At 38.5% G+C, this 12,098-nt stretch overlaps 1 protein-coding gene across 6 annotated transcripts in view; it reads left to right on the top strand.

Annotated features, from left to right (window-relative positions):
* The window catches only part of xylb (xylulokinase homolog (H. influenzae)), a 55,690-nt gene extending 45,106 nt beyond the window's left edge, over positions 1–10,584 (top strand). For 5 of the 6 annotated variants that reach the window (XM_035415492.1, XM_035415493.1, XM_035415497.1 and 2 more), the window contains one exon: positions 10,214–10,584. In XM_035415492.1, the coding sequence (XP_035271383.1) occupies positions 10,214–10,282 (69 nt within the window). In that variant the 3' untranslated portion in view covers positions 10,283–10,584. Of the gene's footprint in view, positions 1–8,643; positions 8,705–10,213 lie in introns of all 6 variants that reach the window. The other variant, XM_035415494.1, reaches the window with a different exon arrangement.
* The last annotated feature ends 1,514 nt before the right edge of the window (positions 10,585–12,098 follow it).

The raw sequence follows: 12,098 nt of genomic DNA, 5'->3' as shown, positions 1-12,098 counted from the left end.
GAGAACATCCCTTTGAGGTACATTTTAACACTGGAAACACCTTTAGCTTTGGAATAGTGCTTATTGTGAGATGAGCGGGACTCACAATATATGTTTGTTGTAGTGTAGCTTCGCTGTTCGCCAATAATTTAATAGGTTAACCAATTGTAGGAATTGTGTGCATTTACATACTGCAAATATATGTTGGTTATTTTTTTATGTTCATTTTTAGTTCCGTTTATGTTTGAGTGATAAGAGTGTGAATAGTTTTATTTAGTCAGTATCTAAATAAAATATCACTATTCCTTTGTAATGTGTGAGTAAATTGCCACATGCAGCAATAATTCCCAGTCCAGAGACTCATGTTTCTGCTTATTATTCCAACTCTGGTACTAATTGACTTACAGTAACTTGAACCTTTAATTACATAGAAACTAACGTCATCCTTACTGTATGTATCATTCACCTGCTGACTGAAAGGAATCTCTAAAAATCATGACCCTGTCAATCAAAAGGACTAAAAGTAGGCACTGCTTAATTGCTAGCAATGGTGGTTTCAGTGGAATACATGCATGTCTGTAGAATATGTATAAATGTAAAGAGCTACTGGACATGCTAAAAGATGTTTAACTGAAAGTTTGAACAGTACCATCAAAACCAGCATGTTTACTCCAATTTTATTTCAAGGTTGTTATACATAAAAAAAACTTAATTTGCATCTGCTTCACACCTTTGTGCTTGTTATTTTTGTATCTAATTATCAGCTCACACAATTTTTGGTATTGCTGTTAGAGGTACCCTTAAGTGCTTGCCACACTGAATTCAGCAGCACTAAAAAGTGCCAAAAAGATTTGGGTTGTATGACTGCAAATGTTAGGTACAGTACAGCAGGAATTCTCATATTTTCTGTGCTACAGTAATTTGGTTGTACAGTATAGTAATGTGAAGCATAGTCTTTAGGATTCACTGCTTTAGTGTATTATGTAAGCTAAGCTGTATTTGGTACACTAGGTTGGTGATGGGATAAGCCCATTCAGGACATGCCTAAAGCATTAGTTAACCACGGTTATGATGACTATTCCTTAAACGTAGTCAAGAGCAGAATACTATTGTTCTTTTCTCTGGTCAGGGTAAGAAAGTTTGCATTTTTCTTAAACCTCTCATTAAATATGCATGAAGTGTGCAGTGACAGCTCAATAACAGACAAAGTCCTGTTTGTTGTCATTTTTCTTTCATTACCCGGCTACTTTGGTCTCATCAGATGCCTCAGATTTGTCTCTGGGGAATATGTGAAAGGCAAATAGAGATAAAAGCATATGGTCTTTCTTACACTTCAGAATGGCAGAAACATCCTAATCCAGCGATCTGACTGGCATCTCATTTCACAGATCCTACCGAAAGGGCTTTGCAATTCCTTTGTTCTCATTTGCAGACATTCCTTCAAAGACAAATTAAGATTTTTGCTCATGTGACTGTAGTCTCACATTGCACCAGTGCACTGCTCTGACATATTCAGGAGCTCTTGTCAACAGCTGAGTAGAAAAAATACATCATAATAATGACTGAATCCCAGAAATCATATGATGAAGGCTCTGTGCCTGTTAGACATGCTTTAAAAAAGCAGTCACTTACACAAGCAGATGTTAGACCAGAGACTTTCTTCATTGGGTTGAAGACATGCTGTCAAGTTTTAGTCACTTCTCAACGTTGTAAAAATATTTCTTTACAAACATTTTAACATTTGTATTTCACAAGCTGACTGTAAATTGCATGAGTGTATGAGTGAATGGTGAATGGAGATGAATCAAGCTCAAATATGAAATGTTATCCACTCAACTCTATGCCTCTGAATATCCATGGCTGATTGATAGTTAAAATAATTGTTTATCCACATCTAAACTTTTAAACCTAACAGTGAGAGACAAGAAATACAATTAGCAATGTTCCTATTTCACAGAAGTTTCAGACTGCGTAGTCAGTACTTTAAAGTTAATTAACATCCAGTTTCAGTGAATGAAATCGGCCTATAAACATGTGGGCATTCACAAAGAGAAGGACCCCAAATCTGTAGATTAACATTCTGTAGACTGTCTTGCCATATGGCGTGGTATAATTCAATTATAATTGTTATGGATGAATTGAAGCATTGGTCACTTGTCAAGTAAACTATGTGAACATTTAAAAAAAAAAGCTTTGTCAGTCACTCTGGCTGCAGGTCCCTCCTTTGTAATGTGAATTATGTTCAGCAGATGTAACTCACATGAACACATAAACAGAATTACAAGTCAGCAATAGTAGTAGATCCAGTGTTGTCGATTGTCTTTCACATTCTAGCTATAAGCACGCTGCAGGTAGCTGGCATCTACATTGTAGTTCTATCATGGTGAACACAGCTAAGTTGTTAATTGTAAATAATAAATTAGTACATTATGTTTCTTTAAAAAGGTAGTCAGATAACACAGAGTACATTTGCTTTACTGAGGGCTGAAATTTTCATGACAAAGTCCCATTTCTAAATTGTTTAGAACTCTCACCATGAACCCAGGCTGAGCCCTGAAGCCTTGACAGCTCTAGCCAAGTTTGATCTTTATGATTGGCTGACATTACCAGGGCACCTACGTCTGGCCACAGTCAGGAGAGTTGAGTTTGCAGGGGTTACCTGGGTTACCCGCAGCCCCTTACTATTTGCCAGGAACTCTTATAATACAAGTTGTCATTAGTGAGACATATACTTCTCCTATAGGAGATCTAGTGGCAGTTGGAGAAGTATGTCTCCTGTTGCACTCTGTGTGTCTTGTTGCATGGAAAATAATTGCTGGCTTACTTGCATGGGAGGAGTGGATGGGTGGAGTGCGTGCTTCAGCTACGACGCTCCCTGCATTGGTGCATTTGGCTTCATGGTTATGTAAGAACTAGGTGCTTTCAAATACGAGGGGGAAAAAGATTTTAAAAAAACAGATTCACATAATTTCCCACTGGCTAATTATGACCATAATCGTCAGGGCCGTGCAGAGTCCACCAGCAGTGACCCCGACTATTACCCTACACTGCTTTGTTCTTTGCTCGGTGGACGCAGAAAAACACAGCCCTTTATTCCAGGGGGATTTGGACACGTTTGGTCTTGCACGGAAAGTTCTGCCGTACATGTACAGTATGTGCACATCGTTTGTGGCATTGCATGGAAGTGGCAGACACTCCCACTAATTTGTATTTGTAAGTCATACCTCATTTCCCCTTAGTTTTCAGGCATGCCACTTCAAACACTCTGTAACGAAAAGGAAGGGCCATTTGATGTTGAATAAAACAGACTGAAAAACAGACTAACTTATTATTCATAAATGAGCTACAGGCTACCTGGAAACATCCATGTGGCCTGTTTATGAACCGGGGATCAATGGCTTTGTTAGAAGTGTATGATGCTGCAAAAGCTTTAAATAATGTATTGATTTCTTTAATGCAGAAATTCAATTGCCATAACACCATGCCTGACTTTGAATTCTGGCCTTGTCAATTTTCTGTTACATTCAGTATTTAGTAGCTGTCAGTAAAATGTCATTTCGAACATTCGTTGCATTATGTATGTGCTTAGCAGAGACCCTTATTCATGGTGACACACATAAGTCGTGTTTTAGATATTGTAGGCAAAATTTACACAGTGAATACTTTCCAGAAAAATTCAGGTGAAATAACTTGCTTAAGGGTGCTACGGCATCTGAGATTTAGACCAAATCTTCTATTCCCTATCTAATATGACACTCTCCAACCTGTTATGAAGGGAGTTCTGTGTGGTGGTACACTTCTCTATATTCCTTTATCTCTGTGGAATTGTGCTGCACATCACATAGTATGTACCTGGATGAAAATATACTCTGTTGTCAGGGTATCTGATTCAGCTCGTAAAATCTTCTGTTCAGCTACATTTTCATCTTCCCAGTGTTTACATTTAAAAGAATAGGCACTTTTTAATTATCAGTTGTTTCCGGTTTTTATTTATTTTTAATAGGATGCATGCATTCATATGACTCTCCTGCAGCTCAGCATGTAGAAAGTCCATTATGTAGTTGGTAGTCATGTACAGCATGAGTGGTTCTATTGTATGATGTAGCAGTTGTGTTATTATTTATTACATACATAAACATAGCTATCTTTACTTTGAATCTTTGAAAACATGCTTCATTTCAGACTTGGAACAAATCATACATACTGTAAGGGGTTGAAGGACTAGTGAGATGGCTTAGCTGCATTAGTGGCTGAGAAATAAATAATAGTGGAAATTCTGCAGTGATTTCTAGGTTGGCACAGAAATGTTTTTTTTCCTTTAAATCTTCTGTTTAAAAATACATTTCCATGGCTGTCACAGAAAACAAGCCCCAGCTTAATCATTTATGGCAAGGCGTAACAGCATAATATACCTCTAACATGCTTGCACTTAACCTGCAGACGAGCACAGCCATTAATGTATAATAATTTGGCCCATAAAATCTGTTGCTTTCCCCTAGAATGAGTTCCTGCATCTGTAACAGCGGCTTTTAAAATGTTAATATAATCTAGCCTATTTGTGTTATTTGCAATTTCCTTCATTGGCTCTCCAAAATCTTTTAAGGTACATTTATACTAAATACAATGGTACTATAACCTTTTTAGTATAGGAACTGAGCTTCAATACACAATCTTTTATCAGCACATACAGAACAGTAGATGGAGTATTTCTCTTAAGATGTTTTTGATGCATTTTCACAACAAGGATGTGAAGATGCCATACTGGACAATGGCCAGTCAACAGTTTGATTGGCTAATTGGCTGTAAGGCCAGTCAGCTGATTGACCTGGTGACTGAGATAATCGTACATAATAAATACAGTACAATGCCAAATGAATGGACCCTACCCGCAGTCCACTCGGGCTATCCATGTTTATGCCAGAGAAAATATTTTCCCTCCTTCAGTGAGACTGGCGAAGGCCGGTGGGGAGAAATGGCCCTCATCATTCTTCGGTTGTTTAATTGGGACTCGTTGTTCCCGCCCCTGCCTCCCGTACTTCCCGTTCCACTTCTATCACATTTCAGATTTGACTGTGTGGTTGACATGTAACATACTACATATTTCTTTAGTGTACCCCAGGGATGAGCTGCCTGAGCATGAAATGGATTGGTCGTGTCAAGTTGCAGGAGGCAATTTTCTCAAGGAATGGTTTCTGGGGGAAAAAAAACCTCCTCCTAAAAAAAGCATCCTTGTCCTTTCATTTATTTTTCATTGTTCCTCCATAGACATTGGTGCCTTACTTGCACATGTTTGAACTATTGTAATACTTTAAATATATGTATTTTTAAAAATATACACCCTCCCCCCCAATCTGGTTTCGGTGCTGGTTATGAGACCTGCGAAACATGGAACATTCTGGACATGATCAATATTTAAAATTAAATGCATCCATTTGAGAGTAATCATTCCCTACCTGGAAAAAGTGACCAGTAGTACTCAATGATTTCGGGAGGAACTGTGTAATCGAGCAGCCACAGTTGGCATTGTTTAATCTTTTTTACATCATAGTTTGGCATACAATAGACGGTTCATTTACCACCTAAAGACTATTATTTCAGAATTATCCTGTTTAGTGCAGTTTTTTTTTTTTTTTTTTACTTTTCCAATAGTACTTTATAAGATCTAAAATAAGGGGGTTTCTACTTTTTTCCCCACCCAGGCTCAAAGGTATCCAGTGAATCCCCATAATTTAATCCCCATTAAAGTTAGAAAGTGCCGGGGTGGGAGTAGGGGGGTGCACTATCTGGGAGTAGGGGGGGAGACAGTGCAGATTATGATCACGGCTGGGATGGGGGGACTAGTGCAGGCACACAGGGGGAGGACAATGAAATGTGGGGGGGGGGGGGGGTGTTGAATGGCAGGTGTTGGAGTGTAGACTGCAGACCCCTACTGTGCCTTCATGAAAATCCAGGAAAGCCATTTCTCACAAAGTCATGAATTTCAGACAGTGCTGTATAATAAAAGAGATCAGATGGACCGAAATGTAACACACTGTGATTGCTTCCCCACAAACATCAACAGTGTAGCTTCCAATGCAGAGAACTGATGTGCCCCCACATACAATGTTCTCTCAGCCGGATTTTTGGCTCATTGTCACTGTGAACCGCGGTACAGCATGCCAACTGAAGAATGTGTGAAGATTAGTATTGCTTACGTCTTGGCATTGAGCGCATTTTGATCCCTCCTGGATGGGATCCAGCCTGCCCCACTTGAACTGATGGAAAGGATTGGCCCGGTGTGTGGGGTAACTGCTTTGTCAGGGAGTAAAAGGAGGCATTCTATTCACGGCTTGCCACTCTTCTTGTTTATAGGAACCATTTTGAAAACACTCATGCTACTGAACTGGCAGTGTGCCGCTAAATGATTATTTCAGAGATTTCAATGAAGTACAAGGACATAATTTTTTGACACTTTAGATGCTACATTTGGATAGTAATGGCTGTTTCTGATCGTAGGTTACCTTGGGCAGGTCTTCCTAAACCTTAACTGCCAGTTCTATTGGGAAAGTGTAAAAGGACATAACTTAAAAAACCTTTTATCTCAGATTACTCATATCCAACTAACAGGGACTGAACAGAGGTACCACTTTACTCTGCATATATAATATACTGAAGAGCAATTCTGAACATAAACACTCTACGTCGACTCTAAGATTAGAAGCTGCAAAATAATAATTGCATGTCCTGTGATATGAATTAATGTATTCAGTTTAATGCATTACTACCTACTTGATTCGACCGTGATGTCACTTGTAAGATTTAGGGCTCTATTTTCCGGAATCAACATCGCTCGGTGCATGGGCGCAGTCAGTGGCTCGGTATGTGGGCGAATGTTGGTATTTTCGTGACCAGAGGTACACAGCTCAAAACGCATGGCGTAGGTAGAAAATGGTCTGGATCATGCTGAATATGTTATGTGTGTAGCACCCTGGATTCACTCATAGCCAATGAAATGACCTTTTTTCATTCCCTTTATGAGTGGGGCACAAAGAACCCTGGCTTTTCGAGTGGTATTTTGCTCCGAGAAAGGTGACGAATTTCATAAGCTTTGATGACAAGAACATTCCAATGCTATTGCATTACCCACTGGCACTGAAACATTGATATGAGATTAGATACAGGCTTATAACATGTGTCTGTCCCAATAATTATGTTAGGCCATCGAAAACTAACTAGCTAGCTGGTACAATAAGAGTGAATGCCAGACCAGCATGGTAAAATGTTCAGCAAAGGTAAAATTGTTCAGATAAATTATTACAGAAAGAAAGAAACAGCCATTTCAGCTTCACTTTTTTATGTGTTAGTCAACACACCTCCTTCATTGACCATATAGGAGCTAGCTAGCTAGCGCAGACGTCAATGTAATTAAGTTGGAGATACGTTTTTTTACTTAACTCAATAACTAGCTTGGTATACGAGAGTGAATGTTTTCGCCAAGTTTACGCCTACCTTGCTTGAGTGTTGTACATACTGTATGTCCATGGCTGACACTGCAGGCATAACAGTGACAGGAATTGACTGTCTTGGTACTTCCCTCCTATGTCACCAGGTAAATTGACTCACAGATTTCCTTTATGTAGTGGAATATTGTCTTAAAATAAGACAGTAAAGAAACAAATTAAGTGGTGCTTGGGAGAAAAGCGATGCATTGGTGACATGTTGAGATTGCGGTACCGTATTGCACTTTGAGTTTTGCAGAAAGCCGATGAATGATTTACAGATTCCATGTATCTTCCACATGGCTGCTATGCTTTGGTTGTGAATCTTGTTTACTTTTTTTATGTATTTATACTTTATATACCAGAATGTCTCACTGAGATTAAATAGAAGAGAGACCTGGCCTAGAATATAGCAGAAGGATATGGTTATCCTTTCACATTATAAAGCCCTTTAGTGTCCCAGAGACACGAATTAGCATTGGCCCATGTTTGACATTTGCTAAATATATGAATGTCTGAATTAATTGATTTTTACAAAAATCACTAAATTCAGTTAGCTGACCACTCTTTTAAAGCAAGACAAAGTAATAATCAGTCAACAATATCAAAAGAACCCCATCAGATTGTAATGTATTTCTGTCAATCGCACTCTGCCTGGAGTTTCACCCAATGGAACAAATGTATATGTAAAGACTATGTATGGCGATTTTGTTGAGCTACTAATTAGTAGAATCCATTGTGTCAGATCAGAGTTTAAATGAAAACCTACAAAATGGTAGATCTCCAGGTACATTGGGCAGCCCTGCTATCAAGGGTACTGAGAAAAATGACTGATATGTCCCTTTGAGTGGCAAATCCCTTTGAGTCTAGTTACTGTATGCAAGCGTGAAGGGGCAGCTTTCACTGTAGAGCAGGAGTGTCAAATTGAATCCCAAGGGGGCTGCAGTGTCTGTGGGTTTTTGTGTTTTCCTTTCAGTCAGCTGCCAATTACGGCATTGAGTACAAGCTGTGTACATTCCTTAGCCAATTCATGCCTTAAATATAACACTTGTGCCGACAACACCCCCAAAACCAGGAGACACTGCAGCCCTCCAGAACTGGAGTTTGACACCTGTGCTGTAGAGAGCATGGGTACACAAATCTTGCCCTTGAATCCAATTCTGGCCCTGGTTTTCTTTTCTCCCAGGTAATTAACTGAACAATTAGAGCTACTGATTGGCCAGACTGTCATCACACCTGACTACCAGGTAAAGGGAGGGTGGAAAACCAGCAGTTATCGGCCCTCGCGATGCGTGACTTGAATAACGGGGCTGTAGAGACAGGATGTGTGTGTTTGTGTGGTGTTTTTTTCTCTCGGATGTTTTAATTTAATTTAAACTTGTCTGCATAATTGAGCTTTATTTGTCATTTTCATGAACTGACTGCTGAATTGGTGTGCATGGTGTGTCCTGCAAGTAACTGATTGATTAAAATGTTTCCAGGTGTGACTAATTGTGGGCCTATTTAAAATCAGCTGTGCAATAGGTTTGTGCAGTATGGTAGCGAAGCAGTTGTCTACTTCGCCTGAACTGACAAAATTAATTTTATGCAATTATCCTGGTAATATTTAGTTTCTGTGCCTGCATTTCTGGCTTGCTTGTTAATAAACTGAGCTCTAGTCGTTAAAAAAAATCTTTGTCTGAAGCTTCATGACAGTGGGACGTAGACCCGGGTTAGTTTATGGAACTATAGTGAGCAGTGTTGGAAAGGCGTCTCACCTTGTAGTGGGCCAATTGCAGATGTCCTTGCCTACCCCCTAATACAGTAAAATTCACGTTTTAATCAGAACCTTTGTGTTACACCTCTACCCCCTAATCCAGTCCAATCGATTTCGCATGATAATGGGGGTGGGGGGTATCAGTTGGCCAGGATGATGGTGCCTCATTACACACACCTGTGAGCTCCCGTTCATCTGTTGAGCTGCAAATCTCCTCTTGCATCGAATACGGCAAAAAAACAGAAATTACAGCGATGTGCTATAGGAGACATAAATAACATAGTTTTCCTGGAAGGGGGTGGTAGATGATGAACCCCGTATTACACAAAACATCTGTTGGAATGCTGATTTTTGTGGCTTGAATAAATAGTTACGGTTTAAATTCATATTTGTTGTTCTCACTTTGAATTTTGTGTCTTTGATGCTGTGTAGTGCACAGTCGGAAAGGTATATCTTGCTGGGAATCACTATTGTAACCGCGATCACACTGGCTGTGCCCAACAGTGCAGAGCCACAAATGCCCTTTTCTTCTGGCTTAAGTGACTAAACAACATATTTAATGTAAATGTGTTTGAATGACATTTTGAAGTAATATAAGTGAATTTATGTATTGCATGGTTAGGGGAGGCTATATTCTACAGAACTCCTCATTATCTGACTACACGTACTGTATATGTCTACTGAATATGGTAGCCGCCTGAGCGAGCTCAGTAAAGGTTGATATAATTTCAGTTTTTGAACAATTTGTGAGTCCAAAACCCCTGTCAAAAACAGACCCAGAAATATAAGAAGAAAATAGATAAATCATATTCTAACCTCCGGAAGTTCTCTTGGCCTTTTTTGATTCTCATCCATCAAGTATTTTGATTCTCATCATCAAAATTCTATATGTTCCATGAGATTCCAATATTTGTTTGTGAATGCGAAATGCAAGTACTGTATATTTAGAAGCGAGAATAACCTTATGATGAGCATTGAAGTTTTCTATTTTTATTTTCAGATTTTTGAACCACTGTTGAAGAGATACGCAGAACTGGAAGAGAGAGTGTACAAGGAATCACAACATTAAGGATTATTACCCTCTTCTTTTAGGGAACAATAATGAAATTACTTTGCTAATGGAAAAATGATAGCATGGCCTTAAAGGTGAAGCATGTAGCATTAATGCTTCCAGTTAATCCCTGTAAGTATAATACTTTTGTTATGAAAATAATTGTAGCATGATAATATACTGTTCTTGTCGAAGAGATGCATTTGAGCATGTACATAAGGTCAGGGACAGCATCAGATCCCTATTGGCCATTTCCAGGATACAATTACAGTATGATGATGTAATGCCACTTTTTAAATTAAATCTACTTTGCCACCTCCCCCAGTGTTTTGTTTGTATCATAATCCATTATGTTTCTGCAGGCCTTAAATGAGTACGGTTTATTACCTTTGAGAAAGAAGGGCAGCATCATTTTAAAGGTGACTTTCAAAATGGGCTTCTTTTTTCCAACTTGTGATTCATGTCTGATGCTGTGGCTGTGTGTTGTGAAGTCAGGGCCTAGTCTATTTATACCAGCCCTCTCTGAAGGCATTTCACAGTCTCTCTGCTTTCTGACACTAGAGGCCCAGTGCTGCCACTTTTAATCAATTGTTCATTATTCTCAACCTAAATTTCCTTATAGAAAAATGATATCCTAAAATGAAAAGCTACTGACAAGCACATTTGTCTTTGATGAGGAGCATATTCGAATGACTTTCTATTCCAGTGGCACGAATCTAATTATGATGAGACACTGCTTAATAGTGAATGGTTGGCTGGAGGTGAAAATGGTTGTGAATGGCTGTGGTTTTCTGGGAGAATTTTGAGAATCCTGAGCAAACTGATTTTCCAAGCAAAGGGCTGCATTTTTATTGTATTCGTTTTACACTGTAATAGACAAAGGATATGTCATTTAGAGTAAAACTGTGCCTGATTGCTTTCTCGTTTAATTTAGCTTTCAACACCATTTATACTCCAGGGTTACATGCTGTGGTGGTGTTGTTTGGCCTGTTGTGTTGCCACATTCAATTAAGTCAGTGTCTCCTCTGACAATATCTAATTATGAACTGAGACCTTGACCAGGTGCACAGAAAAAACTAGCTTTGGAAAAAAGAGACGGATATTATTGACTACTCTTACCTTCAGTTAATTTGATCTTTGTCAGCAGTATGTAGAAGGGGCATGTAGCTCTGTATTGTCCATAATTCAATGCCAGAATTCAGTCATGATATGTAGGAATGGCCATCAGCAAATAAGTTATTGAAGAGTTGCCGATCCTTCAGAAATGATAAATGGCATTGAATAACAATTATGATAAACAAATCTCCCGGACACAATCATGGTGGACACATATATGATGCTACACTTGAAAGAACAGCCACGTTATATCTTTTACCTTCCAGACCAAGATAATTAAATATGAAGTAATGCTGACAGTTTTGAATTTAATCTGACAAATTTACAGTTTAAATGTATTTGATTTTAATATTATTAGAAGCAGTAAAGTACAGGGTGTCTAGATGGCAATGTCAGAATTTGAACGTGTTTGATGTTAGAAAGTGTCTTTTGACACTGTTTATGGACAAGATTCTTGTGACTTGTCTGACTACTTTTGAATGTCAGGTAGTCATGGTTGTGGCAATAATAGATACATTGATAATATTTCTAGAATTAATAATTTTAGAAATATTATCTTTTGCATTTTAATTATACTTGATGAAATATATATATTAGCAATACTGAATTGCTAATGATTATAAAATACTGAAATGAGCTTTAATTGATTTTCTTTTTCAGCAGTCATGCAACTGTGTAGTAGTTGCTATGCTTAGTTGGTATTTTAACACCAGACTTA

Source organism: Anguilla anguilla, chromosome 4, assembly GCF_013347855.1.
Source record: "Anguilla anguilla isolate fAngAng1 chromosome 4, fAngAng1.pri, whole genome shotgun sequence".
Lineage (NCBI taxonomy): Eukaryota > Metazoa > Chordata > Actinopteri > Anguilliformes > Anguillidae > Anguilla > Anguilla anguilla.
The sequence above is the reverse complement of the archived record's forward strand: the minus strand, read 5'-3'. Positions and strand labels throughout refer to the sequence as shown.